At 43.7% G+C, this 19646-nt stretch overlaps 1 protein-coding gene across 3 annotated transcripts in view; it reads right to left on the reverse strand.

The window, feature by feature from the left end:
• ITGA9 (integrin subunit alpha 9) overlaps positions 1 to 19646 on the reverse strand; it is a 294601-nt gene that overhangs the window by 125648 nt on the left and 149307 nt on the right. For all 3 annotated transcript variants that reach the window (XR_012157453.1, XR_012157452.1, XM_073332985.1), the window contains exon 17: positions 686 to 762. Coding sequence is in view for 1 of the 3 variants with exons in the window: in XM_073332985.1 (XP_073189086.1) it covers positions 686 to 762 (77 nt within the window). In the remaining 2 variants the exon portion in view is untranslated. The remainder of the gene's footprint in view (positions 1 to 685; positions 763 to 19646) is intronic.

Consider the following 19646-nt stretch of genomic DNA (forward strand, 5'->3'; position numbering starts at 1 on the left):
AAGCCAAATGAGACAAAAGAAAAACCTCACATCAGTGCCACTTGGCGAGTTTTACCATGTGAGATGAAAAGTGGAGTTAAAAGGAAAAGCTCTCTAAATATTGACAAAATGATTGTGAAACTGACAAATGAAGACAAATAATTCTGCAGAGACTACGAATTTAAGGAATTAAAGGGGAGTAGGATAAAATTTTAACACCACAAAGGATTTTATGACATTTGCAATATTTTGAGATTTTTTTTAAACAAATTTTTACTAAGGAAAATGGAGATGCTTCACGCAGCTTTACTTTGTCATCACCTTCTTTGAGAGGCAGCATGATCTAGTGGAGATGGCATTGGACAGAAAACCTATGCTTTGACACTGACCTACTATGGGACTTAAAACAAGTCACTTCATATTTCTGTGCTTCTAATTCCCCTCCCCGCCTTTGTCTGTTCAGATTGTAAACTCTCTCAGGCAGTGACTGTCTTGGGCATGCACAATACCTAGCATAACAGGGGTCTGATCTCAGTCTCTCTCTAGGTACTATCATAATATAATTAATAATAATCTGCATGTCGTGCAAGAAGTTGCATATACAAGGTGTGGATCTTTACATTGGGTTTTCACTGTGCCCTTAATTAAAATCAATTACATACAAGTATGTACAAGAAAGAACAAGAAAAAAGTATAATTCACTCACCTAGACAGCAATAATTTACCCTGAAGTTTCAAATCAGCAGCACAATCATCTGATTGACAATTCCTCTCAAAAATAGTCTGTAAAAAACAGAGGAGAAAGCTATTATAGTGGGGGACTCTGGTATAATCAGACTCCTCTTCCCAAAGCAATGTATTTCAGTAAAATTAAGAACACTCGAAGGTCATGATACAAAGTACTGAGGAGCGAAGTTCAAGCGATTCAGAGGCAGTCAAATCTTCTCTTTATCTAGAGCTCTTAGACTCTGTCAGACTGAATTGGAAAGCTCACCAGAAACAGACTCTCATGGCTTTTCTTCAGCACATTCCTGTTTCTGGTCAGGCTATAATCACATCCTAGCCCATATTTTTGGCACTCCTGTTTCTGGTTCCAAATAGTATGAACGAAAAATATATATATATAAATGTGGAAAATAATTGAACGAAACTCTTTCATAACCCTGGGAAAGACTTGGGTTGGTGTAGAGTTTGAGGTACCAGAACATATTCATCAAACCAATTCACTCATCTATAAACAAAGTAAAATTTTACCCATTTGTCATCATGTTGTTTATACTAGCAAAATACATCATTCCTTTAAGCAAAGCATGCAATTCTGACTTTCAAATTACTGACCATAAAAATAATGCCAGAATAACAGAACTACAGTCAAGCCTCTTGAATGTTTGTAAAACCCACTGGGAGTTGACAATGCAGCTATCAAATTAAATGGATTGGGAAAATGAAGAGAGGAAAAGGACCAAGATTCTGCAGCACTGTGCATGGGCACACAAAGCTTCAGTGGCAACAGAGATGGCACCTTTCCACTAGGTAAGCAAAAGGGCAGGCAGGAGAGGGTAAGTGCTTAAGAATGCCACATTCCCCTAAGTGTGGCCAAGTACAGCTTGCTGGCAATTCTCCACATCTAAATGTGGAAGTCAGTGGTCGGTGTATTGGGGATATGACAGGAGCATGTCCACAGTGTCCGACAACAGCATGGATCCATTGAGTCTGTATATCCTGTTAAGAGATTGGGGGAATATGATGACTACTTCTCCCATTGCTTAGAACAGAGACCACTGCCCAATTGCACAGACAACCAGGCCATTTGGGGCAAAGAATTCCATCTCCCTGCATTTTACACATTTCACAACCTCCAACCACTTAAAGACAAAGATCCAAAAAGAGGAACTCAAAAAATTATTCATGCAGGACACTTAAAATGCTTGGGATTTCCTTTAGTGTAAACAACATTTTCTGGTACCTCAGTCACATGATACATTATTTCTTAAGTAAATAATTTCCAACAACAAATGTAAGGGTACACAGGATTTATGTGGAAAGTATGGAATTATGGGACTAAGATGAGCTGTGGCCCTCAAAATGAGGTACAATCGACTGGCAATCCCTCTAATCCTCAGAGAAAAAACATTTTCCATGGGTTTTGCTCCCCTGCTCAGAATTTGGCCCTAACTGCTGATGTGTCTAAGTACATTAAAGGTGGTTTGAGCTCTCAAGGAAAAAGGAGCGTTACCTGTAAAATCATCTCACCCTACAGTTTATTTTTTGTATATTGTATCTCTGTAAAATTCAGAAACTTACTAAAAACGTGCCGCATGTCCAAATATATCAGCTGTATTTTAAAAATATAGCATTTTAAGTGAATTTAAGGAACTGGGTAACAATCCCAAACTTTTGTTATTACATCTATTGGCTTGGTTCTTCAAGTCAAAAGAGCAGGTACTAAGTTTCCTACAATTATTGATCAGATAAATCGTTGCCCATTTAAACCACTCAAACCTAAAGCGTAGCAGACGCCTAACTACCTTGCAAACATTAGTAACATTTTCTTATGCCAGAGAAACTCAAACCAACAGCAGTTAAATGCCAGGCGCATCTTCACAGGTATTGTAGTACTGGGGAGGGAGAAGGAAAGATGGTCCAAGCTCCCCAACACAGAACTGTGCAGAGGTGACCCCCTTCTCCTGAGGGGGGGGAGGGGGGACACTAAGACCTATGCAGCATCTTTCCCGCAAATCATGATGGATTGGGAGGGAAAAATTTCCAGTGAGAAACCAGCCATGGGAGCCAGGGAAAATTTAAGCTGGCTGGAACAGACAGAAGCAGCTTCGGCAGGTTGCAGTTGCTGAGGAGCTGGGTGGCTTTTGTGGAAATCTCATTGAAATTGACATGTTCCCACAGAATGTGTCAATTTCAACAAATTGGCATTTCCCAGCAGAAAAACACTCCACTGGAAAATTTCCAACTAGTTCTAGTATTTCTCCTCATAACACCCCTCTGAGATAGGGCAGTGCTGTTATCCCCATTTTACAGATGGGGAACTGAGGCAAAGAGTGATTTGCCCAAGGCCTCACAGGGATTCTGTGGAAGAGCAGGGAAATGAGCCCAGGTCTCCCAAGTCCCAGACTAGTGCCCTAACCAAACTCCATGTTACTTTCAAAAAACAGAATAAGTACTTAACCTTGGAGTCCTGGCCAATATACCAGCTCATATAAGCAGTGTGCAGTAGTTCAGGATGAACCAACCAAGTTGGATAAAAACAAGGATGGACTGGAACCTTGAGCTAGCCAAACTTTTGTTTAGAAGTTTGAGAAAGGTCACGCTCTTCCCCCTCTTCCCTTTCCCAGTTACTTATCATTTCTGCGTACGTCTCTCTACTTCCTAGTTCTACAAACAGAAGTGGAACGACTTAAATATAGCACCATGAGAAAGTCTGTGTTTGTAGTATTTCTAGCCAAACCTGAAAGAGAAAATATCACAAATCTTGCAACAAATAAAAACATAAAATAAATGAATTCTTGTGAGATCTCAACCCCCAAGAAATTCAGATAAGCATCTGGAAATCTGGGGCCTTCCCCAAAATAAGCCCCAAGCCCTAAAAGTTCTTGGTGTTAGGTTTCAGAAAGAGCTGGGTCCTTCCTTCCTTCTAGAGCAACTGGGCAGCGAACGTGGGAGTCTTGAGGAGGATAGGGAGAAAAAAAAGGAGTAACTCCTCAAAACCCAACCTTTTCATTTAGTTTGGATCAGACAATGGCCAGGTCATTCAGAACCAGATTCTGCGACCTTTACCCACTTTGAGCCGACACACCTTGTTCCACATGTAGTCCCATGATGCTACTCAAGGTGAGTAAAGGCAGCAGAATCCATCCTTCAGTGACTGGAAATTCAATCTAAATTTTTTAAAAATCAGGCCACGTATGTAGGCGCCTAAATGTGGCCCTTATAAGCCTAATTTTAGGTCTCAATTTTTTTAAAATCTTGGCCACACATTTTCAATTTGCCCTTAAAAGCGAAGCTATTAGATTGAAATATCTACTGATCACAAGGTAAAGTAGTAGTTCCTGAAACCACCCAGCCACCCTCCGCTTCACCAGACTGTTTCTGGAACTTTGGCAGTCTGACTGTTGCTCACATGCTCAGGGTCTAACTGACTGCCATATGTAAGGTTGGGAAGGTGATCAGGTGGGTCATTTGCCAGGACCATCTGGCTATGTCCCACCTGATCATTTCCCTGCCATTGAAGGAACTTTAGGCATTGGTGTACTTCAGTTCCTCCTATTTTCTGCCTGTGGCACATAATAGTTTAATGTCCTGAGTACTGTAACAGTTTGGTCTAATTTTGGTTGTTGGGTTTGTGTGTGAGTGCTCAGTGGTGTTGGTGGCCTGTGATACACAGGAGGTCAGACTGATCTGGTGGTCCCTTCTGGCCTTAAACTCTATGTCCCTATGATAAACTTGTCTATTAAATCAAATATCCCATAGAGTCAGGTGCAAAAGCCTGAATTCAATTCCCTCAAGAAAAGCAATTAACGTTCCTGAAAGCCTTCCAGGATTTAATTACATGCACTGGCTAAAATAAGAACAAATTATTTAGAGAATATGTCTAGGAAAATAGTCAAGCAAATTCAATCCAGGGGAGTGAACTCCACAGGGGCTATAAATGATCAGAAGAATCCTCCTATTAAATAAAACAGCCAAGTCAGAACAGTGTGGGTGGCGGGTGCAGGGAGGGGAGGAAGAAGGGTGAAATCAGCTAGGGAGCTCGCCCAGGGCTCCAGGTGTTCCCATGAAGCAGTGTTACACAAAGAAAAGAGCTTCACATTTACAACGGGTTAGCATAGGAAAATGGGGGGGGGGGGGGAGAGAATGGCCAGCAATTATTATTTTATTAAACTAAAGCATATAAGAACTCCTCTAATTGGGGAAAGGTGGAGGGAAATGAATTTGTTCAGTGAATGTGCTGAGAGGAAAATTGTGTACCTAAGGCTCAGTACTCATATACTACCATTTATCATATCATTTAAAGCCAAACACAATCGTTTCTCCTTTCCACAAAAGCTGGCTTTGGATTTCAGCAGGGCCTTGCTTTGTATCCTTTGATGAAGCAATAATATATTAAACATGGACATATCTACCTAACAACAACAAAAAGATAGAAAACTGGACAAACAAGAGGAAGAGGTGCTCTCCAAGGAAATTAGCTGTCTGGAAAAAGCTCCCTAACCAAAGCTGCTATCTAGCAATTAGTAAGTATAAATCATCAAGCAAAAATGTATCTTCATGTTCTTCTGGACCAGATATGGACTGGTCACAGAGCTTGCTTATACACACCAGATGGGTTGATCATAAATGAGGTTAAGATTTTGACACCGTTATTTTTAGTAAAAAAGTCACGGACAGGTCACAGACAAACAAAAATTCACAGAAGCCTTTGACCTGTCCCTGACTTTTATTAAAAATAACCATGACAAAATGGGGTTGACAGGGGGAGGACTGAAGCCCGAGCTGGGGGAGGGGGAAGCGAAGAGACCCCGAGCCCCACTGAGGAAGACGGGGTCCAGCACCCGTCACCCATGGCGGCCGGGAGCTCCGCGGTCCCGCCCACTAGCTGACATCTCCGGCCTGCCACCCCAGGGTGGGAAAATGTCACAGAGGTGTCTGAAAGTCATGGAATCAGTGATCTGCCAGGTATGGCTGAAGTTCATTTAAATAAGGTATTTTATGCACAGTGACACCTAGCTGTTGAGCATTATGCTACAGTTTTGCATTCCATTACATCCCCCCTTTAATTTCTATATTCCTACCATTTACAATGTTTACACCATCAAACAGTCTTTGAAGGTCGGTACATATCAGTCTGTTAAGCAGTTCTGTATCATACCAGTTTTCCAATTACACAACCTGAATGTGTAAGAAATGGTCATCTGGCTGTCCATTAGGTGCAACGACTAGCTGTGGTTGGTTTGGAATCCTTGAGTCGTCGTTTTGTTGTTCTGCATCTGTCATCTGTAGAGTTTGCTCTGCTGATTGTTGTTTCTGAGGAACACAGTGTAGATGTCAATGATTTCTGTTGAACTCTCCACTGTTGTTCTCAATTACATATGATCTGGGTACCAATTTCTTTTTCTTCATGACAGCAGGAGTTGTCCATCCTCTTTCTCTATCCAATATGACATGAACCCAGACACTGGTTCTAGACCTAGCAGGTCTCTGAGAGATAACCGTTGTAAAAGTATGTGTAAGCTGTTAGTCTTTTTATCTGATTTGGCTACTGTTTTCATGTCTGGTCACTCTGGAGACAGGTTCTTTTGCAAAGTTGGATCGGTCGTTTTTGCATTTTCTTCCCATCATGAGTTTTGCTGGACTACATCCATTAGCTGCTTCTGGTGTTGATCTGCTGCAGGAAGTTCTTGGCTGCCTGTACACCTCTCAGCCTCTCCACTGACTTGTGGATAATGTGAGATGTTAGTAATATGATCAAAATCATATTTCATTTGGAATCATTTGAATTCTGCTGAAGTGAATTGTGGGCTATTGTCCATCACTAATTGTTCTGGAATACCGAAGTGAGCAAAAGTATACTTAAGTTTCTCAATAGCACTGCCACATGTTTTGTCTTTCAAGTACATTACTTCTACATACCTAGAAAAATAGTCCACGACTACAAGTTATGATACCCCCGGAATCTCCATAAATCTGCAGCTAGTTTCTTCCAAGGATCCTCAGGAAGAAATGTTTGAACACTGTATGGTACAACATTGTCTCAAGTTGATTTGGATTGAATCTCTTCTCAAAAGTCCAATATCATCAAATCCTCTGTCAAGTTCTTCCATCTTTCTCACTAGGCCCATCACAGCAGCCATGAGGAGACTGAGAAGGTTGTCTGTCTTTGATCTTGTGCACTCTGAATGCAAAGGTTTTGTCCTTGTAAGAGGTTTCTGTGATGAACTGGCTCATGCTGTTCTGCATACCTCCAGGGCTAGCCCATGGGCTCAGTTTGGGGGAATGTACGGGGAGCATTACCCACCAAACAGAAGGAGGTGTGGGGTGGGGGCGGGGGGGAGGTCATGCAGGATCACGTGCCACTTCCCCCCACCCCATTTCCGTGAGCAGTGAGCTGCCCTGCAGGGCTTGCTTTGGGAGGGGAGCTCTGTCCTTCCCACGCTGTGCCTCCCCTCTGCCCCTGGCACGTTTCGGCTTGCGGGGAGGGTGACAGAGCAGCTTTTTCTCTGTGCTCCAGGCCCCTGCCTCAGTAGCTGGAAGCTGCCTCCTGTCTCCTAGTGCCTGCTTGTTGCCTGTACAATGGTAAGTCGGGGGGGGGGAGGGAAAGGGGGAGAAAGCAGGATAAGGAGGGTGGGGTGGGGCAAGAAAGATGGGGAGAAAAGACAGTGGGATAGGGCAGGGGGAAGAGAAGGGGATGGGATGTGGTAGCAGAGAGTGGGCAGAGGAAGGGGGAGGGGATGGGGAAGAGAAGGGGATACAGGAGTGGGCGGGGGGGAAGCAGGGCCCCAGGCATGTAGCAGCCATAGCAGGGAGGTGTCCGCAGCAGCATCAGAGCAGCGACATCGCTGCAGCAGCCGGGGCTGGAGTGGCCGCCAGCAGCAGCTGGGGCTTCCCCGTTAAGCCAGCCCATCACACACACACCCCAGCACCAGCAGCCCAGGTACCCACTGCAGATGGGGAGAGAGAGCGCCAGTGAGCCAAGGCAGGGACACCAGAATGGGGGAGAGGGGGCCAAGGCAGTGCGATGGGGGGAGGAGCAGAAAGGAGGGATGTCTTGGGGGGAAGAGGTGGTGCAGGGGTGGGGCCTCAGTGAGAAGGGGCAGCATGAGGCAGGGGCTCAGGAAGAAGGCATGAGGGCAGAGGCTGGGGGCGGGGCAGTGCGGCATGGGGGGCGTAGCCATGGTTCGAGCACCTGTGGACCCCCCCACACACACACACACTTTTAGGGCACTTCTGCATGTAACCCTTCTGCCCGTCAGAGTTGGCAGCAACAAGGGCCGGGTTCAATATCTAGGGGTTCCATTCCAATAACACAATGCAAACCGGCTCGAGCCCCCACCCAGTGACCTGGGACAAATATATACCACCCCCGCTGGGCGCCTCCAAGAGGCAATACTTCCCCTCTCGCAAGCACATAGTCTGAGTGTTTCTTCCAAAAAAAGCAAAAAAAAAAGCAAAAGCCTTTTAATCACAGAGAGAAACAATGTGGCATTATGTTGGGGAAACACCACCAACAGGATTCATAACACAACCCATGAGCAACAAAAAACCCACCCCAGGCAAATTGGGGCATGCCCTTTTCCCTTTGGTTCTTGAGTCCAGCAACCCCAAATCACCCAAAGTCCCAAAAGTCCAATGCCCCAAAAGTCTCTGTCCCTGGTCAGGGCAGCCCCAGAGTTCGAAAGTTTATCTGCGGAGCTTTACCTCCCAACCTGGGTGGAAATGGGACGGGGGTAAGAGGCACCTTATGTGATCTGAAGCTGACCGCCCCATGGCTCCATAGCTCCACTCCGCCAGCCGCCCCACAAACTCCTTCGCTCAGCTCCACAGCCCACAAGCAGCTCCTGCCATCCACATACTGCTCCGCGTCAAACTGCTCCACAATATATCTTCAGGCTCCCCCACTACTTAACACAACACTCAGTGATTTCAGCTCTTAGGTGAATTCAGCTTATAGTAGGGGAGCCCCAGTGCTGGTGCACTGTCAGCCCAAAGTGAGCTCAGCAGCCTATAACTAGACTTCTAATGAAATCAAAATTAGCTCTGATATTCCACAGTGGAGAGAGGAGGAAGTGCAATTAGCATGTAAGGCCCTCACCAAGGGGCCCATGCCACCAAGTATTAATACTTGTCCCCAGCCTCTCTCCATTCACACAGTTTTGGAACCCATGACCCTTGCCTAGCGAGTGCTACTTAGTTGATGGTGAATCCCTCCATCATAACAAAAGGCCACGTACAGTTCCAAGCACAGTTCCCATAATCAGGGTAATAACAATTTATTCTTCCTGCCCCAATAACAGAGACACTGGGGATCCCACAGCAGCCAAAGTGACCATTTGGGCAGCTATGGTCTCATTCTAGGCGTGGTGGGTGTGCCTATGCAAATGAGATCGGCCCCTGAAGTTCTTTTCCACAACTTGCCACACCTCACCACCAGATGTCAGGGTGGAGCTCATCCTGACACTGCTTACATGCAGCTCCTGAGCCAAGCAAACTGGCTTCAGCATGCACATGTGTGAGCATGTGTGTTTGCACATGCGCTTTACTTTCACCCCTGCGGCATGGGGGGCAAGTCCAGTGACTTACCGGTACGGGGCTGGGCTGTGGCCGGCTCTGGCCCCTGGAAGGGGCGGGGCTGAGGGAGGTCAGAGCCAGCCCTAGCCCATCCTGTACTGGCAAGTGCCTCCTTCCCTCTCCCCGGGGTAACAGCAGCAGCCGGGGGCTCTGGCAGCGGTTTAAAGGGCCCTGGGCGGTAGCAGCAGCCGGAGCCCTGGGCCCTTTAAATCGTCCCCAGAGCCCCGCTGCTGCTTCCCCAGGGCTCCGGCAGCAGGGCTCCGGGGATGGGGCTCCGGCTGCCACTACCGCCCCAGGCCCTTTAAATCATCCCTGGAGCCTGCCGGAGCCCTGGGGAAGCAGCAGTGGGGCTCCGGGGACGATTTAAAGGGCCCAGGGCTCAGCCACCGCTACTGCCCCAGGCCCTTTAAATCGCCACCCCAGCCCCACCGCCACTACCCCAGGGCTCTGGCAGCGGGGCTCTGGCAGCAATTTAAGGGGCTGGGGGCTCCAACCACTGCTGGGAGCTGCAGGCCCTTTAAATTGAGCCTGGGGAAGCCGATCCACCCCTGTACGGCACACCAGCTCTTGCCAGTACACCATACCGGGGCGTACCGGCTTACTTTCACCTCTGCCCCCTCCCCCCAGCAATATAGCAATCAAACTATACCTATGGGCTAGCCAGAGCTGTGTCAGGTGACTTCAGCTCTGGAAGGGGTTGAAGGTGATTGTATGTCCCTTCTGAGATGACTGTAATTTCAGCTCTCGAGCCAATTTTAAAGTCAATGTCTTGCCACGAATATTCAGTTTCTCTCTCCAGGCAGGTTCTATGTCATCACAAGTGATAGATCCCAGAAACAATAGCTCTTGACTGTCTGCAATATGAGACAACTCCCTAACTGCTTTGGTGTGGCAAACAGCTGCAAAATGTCCATATTTCATGCATTACACACTGTATGCCTCTGGCTGGACATGCGTCATCTCTTGGGATATGACTTTTTCCACACCTTATACATGTAGGCTGGACTTTGCCTCTCTTAGTCTGGGAATTCTCTCTCCCTGCCTCAGGGATTATGTGCTAATGATTTTTAATACTCAAGTGTCTGTTCACAGTTTCTAAGCTAGTTTCAGGTTTTTTCAAATTGCTCCTGCCTTTTGTTCTGACTAATTCTGAGTGCGTTGCTTTCCGTATAGCTGTGGCTTGGGTTAAATTGCTCTTCAGCTGTAGTTGTTGTGAAAGGTTATCATCTGTTAACCCAGTAACCAGCCTGCCTCTGATATATTCATGTTTTGCATTCCTAAAATCAGTTTTCAGCCAATGTATGCAGAGCTCTTGTAACACATTCAACATTTTCTCCCTGGTTCTTGAATTTTCTGGAGAAAACATGCTTTTTCATAAACCACAGTTCTCTGAAGTATAAAGTATACATCAAACATAATCAGAACCCTTTTGTGGTTATCTTTGTTGCTTGTCTTCAGTAAAGCCAAAAGATTTAAAGATATGCTCTTCTTGTTTCCCCGTAGCACAAATCAAAGATGATACCTATATCTCCCCAATTTCTTTGTGGAGTTTGATTGCAGTGTTAAGTCTGGGACAATATTGTTTCTAGTCTGTCCATTCTGAAGGTTTGTCAAAGCTGAAATTTTCTGAGGCATTAAAGAATGGCATGTTGAAGAGATCTTGCACCCTTGGTTGCTTTCTTCCTTCTGTTTCTGTTCTTAGTTAACTCCTGCACCTCTGACTGGGGTATTTCCAGACTCCACAGCTCCTTGCTTATACTGTGATATCCCCAGCAAAACTAGGCCTGCTGTCTGTCTCTCCTCAGAAACAGTACATAGTGTAATTGCCACAGTTAAGTTACCACACGTCTTTCCAAACAAGAATATTTAATTCTTAAGGTAAAATTGTAACAGAGAAAACATATTAAAAACAATAAAAGAACCTACACACGTTAATAAGGTTACCAGAGATCACCCCCTTACTCAAAACACAAGCTCTGGCCGATGAACTGTCCTTCAGACTCCACCCCCAAACTTACAGGGCCAAAGGATGCCAAATTCCTTCCAACCCTTCCCAAAGGATTGGGCCCCCCCTTAAAAATCACCTCATAAATCCTCACAGTAAAAATGTTCAGATATCCAGATAAAGTTCAGCGGATTCTTCCTACAATGCCCTGAAAAAATTGTGCAGCTCTAGGTGATTTAAATCCTGTACCCTGTACCTCATATGATGAGATCATGTTTTTGTCTCCCTGCACACACACATAGTACGGCTGAGCATGAAGGCTATTGTACTTGGTCTAGCCCTGTGGCTCCCAACCTGCGGCCCAATCAGCACAATGCTGCGGCCCATGTGACATCCTCAAGGCCATACAGGTAATATTGGATGTGACCCACAATGGTAAATAGGTCTAACCCATGGCCCACTGGTCTAGCGCATGGCTGTTCAACCTGGGGGTCATGAACAGGCATCATGGGATCTCCAGCATGTTGCCCTTTCCATATTGATAAATGGGATGAGGGTCCAACAATGGAACACCACTGGCCTCGCCCATCATTAAATGAGAATAAGATTACCAAAATATGCATGTCACGCACTGCAGTCAGTGACCTCCATTAATTATTATTTATGTTCGTTAACTAATAGCAGACATTTCAAAGTTACAATAGAGCTGGACACCTGCTGTTCAAATTCAGCTCTGAACTGGAATCTTTCCCCTTTTTTCCATTCAGAAAAGAACAGGCCAATTCAATCTCAGCCTGAGCCAGTACATACTCAGGGTGGAGTCCTTTTTAGTTTTCCTGGAATGGACAGTGCCCAGTCACTGCCAGTTTAAGGTGGATACTGACCACTGAAACCCATGTCTGTAGAACAGTGGAAAGTCAGATAATTAGAGGTGGGTGGGACTGACTGCTTTAGGAATCCCACACAACCAAAGGGAAGATATTTTTAATTGAGCAAAGGGAGAGGCTCCTGGAGCAAAAGGAACCTTTGACTGAGATCTCTGAAACAATAAGAGTGGAACAGAGTTCTGCAGCCTATATAGTGAGGAAGGATGCTGAGGATATTAGCCTGGAACTCAGGTGACCAGGGCTCAAGTCCCTATTCTGCCACAGACTTCCTAGGAGACCTTGGACCAGTCACTGAGTCTCTCCATGTCTCAGTTTCCCCATCTGCAAAATGGAAACAACAGTACTTCTCGCCTACCTTGATGGGGAATTGCAAGGATAAATACATTAGTATCTGAGTGCCTCCCAATCTTATTTTATAGTAATGCAGGCCATAAAAGTACCCAATATAGATCATTCTAGTCTCAGGCATGACCCATTCTTTAGGCATTAAACAGTTTTCTTCACTACAGAAAGATATGCCAAAAACAGACAGCAAGGAAAACTTAGTCATATTGCTGAGGAGCTCCAGATTGGCAGACGTCAAATACTGTAGCTGACCAATAAAGCCACTCAGGATACTATCTGGTACTGCCATTGTTTTGTCCCCTGCACAGGAAACGTTTGGGTTTTCAAAAAAAATGTCATCATTCACACAAGAGTCTCGTCTAATCCAGCTCAAAGAAAATTCCTCTCCGCCTCACCACTGAGTTTCATCACATTGTCTAATGTATTTATGTTTAACGACATTGTTCATTTTTTAATACAAATATTTGCAAAAAATAAAGTTCTCAAAACACTTTATAAAAGGTGGGCTTTTATTAATAACTCCATTCTAGAAACGGAGAAATTAAGGCACACAGAGGTTCAGCAACTAATCCAAAGTTCCATCATGAGCAAGTGGCAAATTAGGAATAGAGTCCTGAGCCCTGGACTCCAAGTCATGTACTCTACTACCCCGCCTATCTTCATGACCCATGAGCTGTTTTGCTTAAGACAGTTCCTGAAATCTAGAAACATTTGTGTATAAGGCATCAGCTTGGTGGTGAGAGTACAAATATGATGTATCCATTCACACTATAGCAGGTGATTTCATTACACTATTTAAAATAAACTGGGACTTAGCATACCACAACTTAATTCCTAAATGATAAAGGGGGAGATTTTTTTTCCTCCAGGGAATGGAGGTAGCAGAGGATAAGAAGGGGCAACAAGGAAGCTGGTGGAAGGAAGGGAGGCTCCTGAAGTCTTCAATGCGTCAACTATGGGGGAAAACAACATCCTTTGCTTCCCCTCCCCAAATCAACCTGTCATGGATTTTATGTTTGAGAGAGAATGAATTAGCTAACCACTTCCAACCCTCGCAATTGGAATCTTCTCCATTTAATCAGCAGCCACCTGACAATTCAACAAGGTATCTAGATCTAGACCCACACACACATCTATTGCTTTTGCTACCACAACCTATATACTATACCAACCAGAGCTTTTGCTAAGCATCTATACATACAAACACACACCACACAAAGTATCTACAAGTCACCGCAAAATTAGATGTTAGCCTCTGTGCCATGCAGTCCCTTGGGCCAGCTTAATTACATTTTACTTCATTTTGCAAAATCAGAGCCATATTTGAATCACCTACCAAATGTCCAATATAGTTCATCAGAACAGCCTCACACTTTCATGCTTTGTCAAGGGCAATTTTTAGCTAAGATTCATTTGCTCAGACCCATCTGAAGTTACTACTTTTAACGACATGATGATCTTGTGTCAGGGATAGGGATGGGTGCACCCTCCAATGCAGCTCATTTAAAATCCCTCCTTGTTTTTCATTCAAATGTTTTGTAGTGCCTAGAGCTAAGGTTAGTCACTTTTAGACATAAATGTGAATGAATGAATAAATACATTTCATACAAGATACCCATCAAGGTGTTCATTTAATACCATAGCTCTGTTTAAATGATAGTCAACACATCATTCTCCCACATAGAAAAAAATAACTTATGGGACAAAAAGCTTCACAAGCTTCCTCATAGGATTATGCCATCAGATTTCCATGCTTGTCACTGATGACAGTTACACATGAAGCCTCCTTTAAAGATGATTCCACAATATACCTGAATTTCAAGCAAAAGTTAATACAGCTTGAGGGGGTACTAAATGTATAGCCAAGAGACCATACTCAGCAAGATGGGGGGGGTTACTGTACTGCCATATGACCCCTTTCTGCATGGGCAGTGGAAGAGCTATGTGCAGACAGGCTCTTAATGTGCAGAGGAGATCACAGCCCTGAAAAATAAACCAAACACCCAGTGGAGGTGACCACTTAAACTCAGCAAAAAGAACAGGAGTACTTATGGCACCTTAGAGACTAACAAATTTATTTGAGCATGAGCTTTCGTGAGCTACAGCTCACTTCATCGGAAGCTTATGCTCAAATAAATTTGTTAGTCTCTAAAGTGCCACAAGTACTCCTGTTCTTTTTGCGGATGCAGACTAACACGGCTGCTACTCTGAAACCTCTTAAACTCCCTAAATCTGATTACGTGAATACACATATGGCTCAATACACAAATCCTGCCACAAGTGGATGTTCGCAATGACTTGTGGCACCAAACAGATCTAGCAGAAGCAAAGCAGATTTCTCAAAGATGGAAGTTTAAACCTCTCTCTCTCTCTGCTTCCAATCATATCTCCTCTACTCCACTGACTTACTACATCAGAGTCCTTTGTTTACTTTTGCCCATCTCAGTGCAAATAAATTTTTCACTTCGCTGGCAACTTGAATTATTTCAGGTGGAACTGAAAATTTTTTTAAAAAATTTCAGTAAAACAAAACATCAGAAAAAAATCACTTGGAGTCAAAATGAAAATTTAAATTTAAATTTCACATTTTTATATGAGATTTTAAAAAATTTTAACAGCAATTTTGAAAAGAAAAATATGAAACCTTTTGTTTAAACAAACGTCAACATGTTTCATTGTGACATTTTGCATATTTATTTTTAGATTGAATTGAAACAATTCAGCAAAATTGACAAGAATTCTCAACATGTATTGTCAGTGCTGCCCAATCTGCATCTTTTGCCGAAAAACACTTTGGCTAAAAAGATTTGTCCAGCTCTACTTATGCATTTATTCACAAAAATAAGTCATCAGTACTGATTAGAAAACAGCAATTTACAATGTCTTTTTAAAATGACAGTAGTAATATCTTCCATTTGAAAATGTCAGTTTTGACTAGGTTGACAGAATCATCATGATTTTATTCAGGATTTTTGAAAACCAGAGGTCACTGTCCATATAGTATCTAATTACCACAGTGATTGGCACTAATATTACTTACACTTACACACACACACACACCCTATTGGCCTACATTTTCTAAAGTGACTTTGGATGCTTCAGTTTTTGGGTGCCCAACTTGTTAAAGGGGCCTGATTTTCAGAAAGTGCTGAGTACGCACCTTCTGAAAATTGGAGTCTTTAATGTGTCTCAAGTTCAACTTTCAAAAGTTGAGGAACCCAAAGTCACAAGTTCCTTTGAAAAAGTAGGTCCTTTCATTAGATTAGTTTGATATTACTCTTACTATTATCCTACTTGGTTTTCAAAGATCATTTGTAACTGGGACATGATACAACTTTTTTGAGGTTTCAGAGTAGCAGCCGTGTTAGTCTGTATTCGCAAAAAGAAAAGGAATACTAGTGGCACCTTAGAGACTAACCAATTTATTTGAGCATAAGCTTTCATTAATTTGGTTAATTTTTTTAAAATTACACTGCCATTCCTAAAGGCTATTCAGCAGGATTTGATCACTGAAACTGACATAGAAGATCTGAAACACAGCCCCATTTATCAGCTGAGATCACCCTAACTTCAAATCTTTGTCTTCCTCAATTAAGAGATTCAACATCTGGAGGGCACATGGGAAGGGACTGTTAAACTAGCTCTTTTTTCCCCATCCAAATTGAAGCAGAAAACAAGTCAGGAAAATTCTCGAAATGTTTTTTCTTTCTGTGCTTCATAATCTGCATATCTAGCTATTTTAATACTGATCTGACACTGCATCCCAGCGCCCCTGGGTTAGACCTGACCTTCTCATGTTAAATGCAGGTTTTAAAAAAGTGTAACTTAATAAGCGATTCAGTTTTCAGCCACGCTGTATGTGAAAGAGCTCTCTACTATGCAACTAACTCCCACTTTATATCTGTAAGAGTACAGTATGCACATATTGGCCATGCAAAGCCTCTTTACAAAAATATTTCTAAACAACATTGGAGTTAATTCAATTTTTTTAAATTAACTTTTCAAAGTAAAATGCACCTATCTGAATACTGCATATCCATAAATTCAAGCACTAAAGGCCAAATGTTAGATCAAGTCAAAACACACATTTATGTGTCGCAAAGAACGTATCTCTGAATATTTTAGCTAACTTTTAGTTCAATGCCTTTTTAGTTCAATGCCAAAGTTTAGCTAACTTTTAGTTCAATGTCTTTCAACTCAGGGGCCTGCAGATTTGAGCACCATGAAAACTTCAAAAGCATATCATCATTATTATTAGTCAGAAGGAAACGTAATGCATGACAATGCATTGCTGAATATATAGTTTTGATAAAGTTTCCAATAGGTTAAAACCAGATCTGACAATCCATTGTTAAATGCCTAGAATGCTGAGAAGCTTCCAGATAAAACAAGTGTTTTACATTGAATTACCTGCCATTTATCATGAGAGTATAACTCTATGAAGATGTTTTTAAAGGATCTTAGCTTTCTAAAGAAAGTGTATTTGAAAACTAAGAAGCTTCTCTTATTCCCAGTGAGGCTAATGAAAAAAGTCCATTTGCACTGAATGGGAGAAAGATTGGGCCATACCAATATATGGCTACACGTGACTTTTGCTGAAGGAAGTCCCACCATTGTCTTACCAATGCAGCATGGGTAGGGATAACAATTGTGGGGAGCAAACAGTGGCTGCCAGTGTTCTCTACACCACAGAGGCGATATGGTGCTGCTCCTCCAGCAGGTGCAGCACAGAACGCACAGTCCAAGGGGAGAGAGGATGCAGCAGCTTTAAGTGATCTTTGCACCTTCCCAATCCCTGGCTGCTTTGAGGGCTGAAGATCCCCCGGCATAACTTAGACAGCTCTGAAGTTGTGTCTAAATTACAGCCTCCCTGGAATCTCCTGACAGGGCTGCCACTGGCAGCCTCACTTCAGACACACCCCTCAACTCCTAGGGCTTGTTAGGGGGTTTTCAGAAAGCAGCCTTACAGCGGTCTTCTGTGCTGCCTGTGAAAAGGTGAAAATCCTCCCCTGGCAGGAACCAGGGCTTTTAGAGCCCCTTTTCACCATTCCATCTCTTTTACACAGCATGAAGGGGCTGGAATAGGGGGGGCGGGGTGTAAAGAATCTCACCCCCATGTTACCTAAAGTCACTCAGAGCAGGTCTACAAAACATGGTAGAGCTGCCGTGATACTAGCAAAAGAAAGAAGGAAAGACAGACCTTAGTATGGACAAATGTCTCTCCTGCAGCATACACAAAAAGAAAAGGAGTACTTGTGGCACCTTAGAGACTAACCAATTTATTTGAGCATGAGCTTTCGTGAGCTACAGCTCACTTCATCGGATGCATACTGTGGAAACTGCAGAAGACATTATATACACAGAGACCATGAAACAATACCTCCTCCCACCCCACTCTCCTGCTGGTAATAGCTTATCTAAAGTGATCATCAAGTTGGGCCATTTCCAGCACAAATCCAGGTTTTCTCACCCTCCGCTCCCCCCCCCACAAACTCATTTTCCTGCTGGTAATAGCCCATCCAAAGTGACCACTCTCTTTAAAATGTGTATGATAATCAAGGTGGGCCATTTCCAGCACAAATCCAGGTTCTCACCCCCCCACCCCCCTCCAAAAACCACACACACAAACTCACTCTCCTGCTGGTAATAGCTTATCCAAAGTGACCACTCTCCCCACAATGTGTATGAAAATCAAGGTGGGCCATTTCCAGCACAAATACAGGTTTGCTCACCCCCCACCCCCTTTTTTCAAAAAAACACACACACAAAAACTCACTCTTCTGCTGGTAATAGCTTATCCAAAGCGACCACTCTCCCTACAATGTACATGATAATCAAGGTGGGCCATTTCCAGCACAAATCCAGGTTTTCTCACACTCCCCCCCCACCCCATACACAAACTCACTCTCCTACTGGCAATAGCTCATCCAAACTGACCACTCTCCTTACAATGTGCATGATAATCAAAGTGGGCCATTTCCAGCATAAATCCAAGTTTAACCAGAACATCGGGGCGGGGGGGGGGAGTAGAAAAAAGCAAGGGGAAATAGGCTACCTTGCATAATGACTTAGCCACTCCCAGTCTCTATTTAAGCCTAAATTAATAGTATCCAATTTGCAAATGAATTCCAATTCAGCAGTTTCTCGCTGGAGTCTGGATTTGAAGTTTTTTTTGTTGTAAGATAGCGACCTTCATGTCTGTGATTGCGTGACCAGAGAGATTGAAGTGTTCTCCGACTGATTTTTGAATGTTATAATTCTTGACATCTGATTTGGGTCCATTTATTCTTTTACGTAGAGACTGTCCAGTTTGACCAATTTGGGTATTGTAGTTGTAAGAATGCTTGATAGAGATCTTGTAGGTGTTTGTCTCTGTCTGAGGGGTTGGAGCAAATGCGTTCTTACAACTACAATACCCACCTGCAGAAGTGAAGAAACAGATTGATAGAGCCAGAAGAGTTCCCAGAAGTCACCTACTACAGGACAGGCCAAACAAAGAAAATAACAGAACGCCACTAGCCGTCACCTTCAGCCCCCAACTAAAACCCCTCCAACGCATTATTAAGGATCTACAACCTATCCTGAAGGATGACCCAACACTCTCACAAATCTTGGGAGACAGGCCAGTCCTTGCCTACAGACAGCCCCCCAACCTGAAGCAAATACTCACCAGCAACCACATACCACACAACAGAACCACTAACCCAGGAACCTATCCTTGCAACAAAGCCCATTGCCAACTGTGCCCACATATCTATTCAGGGGACACCATCAAAGGGCCTAATAACATCAGCCACGCTATCAGAGGCTCGTTCACCTGCACATCCACCAATGTGATATATGCCATCATGTGCCAGCAATGCCCCTCTGCCATGTACATTGGTCAAACTGGACAGTCTCTACGTAAAAGAATAAATGGACACAAATCAGATGTCAAGAATTATAACATTCATAAAACAGTCGGAGAACACTTCAATCTCTCTGGTCACGCAATCACAGACATGAAGGTCGCTATCTTACAACAAAAAAAACTTCAAATCCAGACTCCAGCGAGAAACTGCTGAATTGGAATTCATTTGCAAATTGGATACTATTAATTTAGGCTTAAATAGAGACTGGGAGTGGCTAAGTCATTATGCAAGGTAGCCTATTTCCCCTTGTTTTTTTCTACCCCCCCACCCCCGTCCGAC

This window comes from Lepidochelys kempii, chromosome 2 (genome assembly GCF_965140265.1).
Source record: "Lepidochelys kempii isolate rLepKem1 chromosome 2, rLepKem1.hap2, whole genome shotgun sequence".
Taxonomy (NCBI): Eukaryota; Metazoa; Chordata; order Testudines; family Cheloniidae; genus Lepidochelys; species Lepidochelys kempii.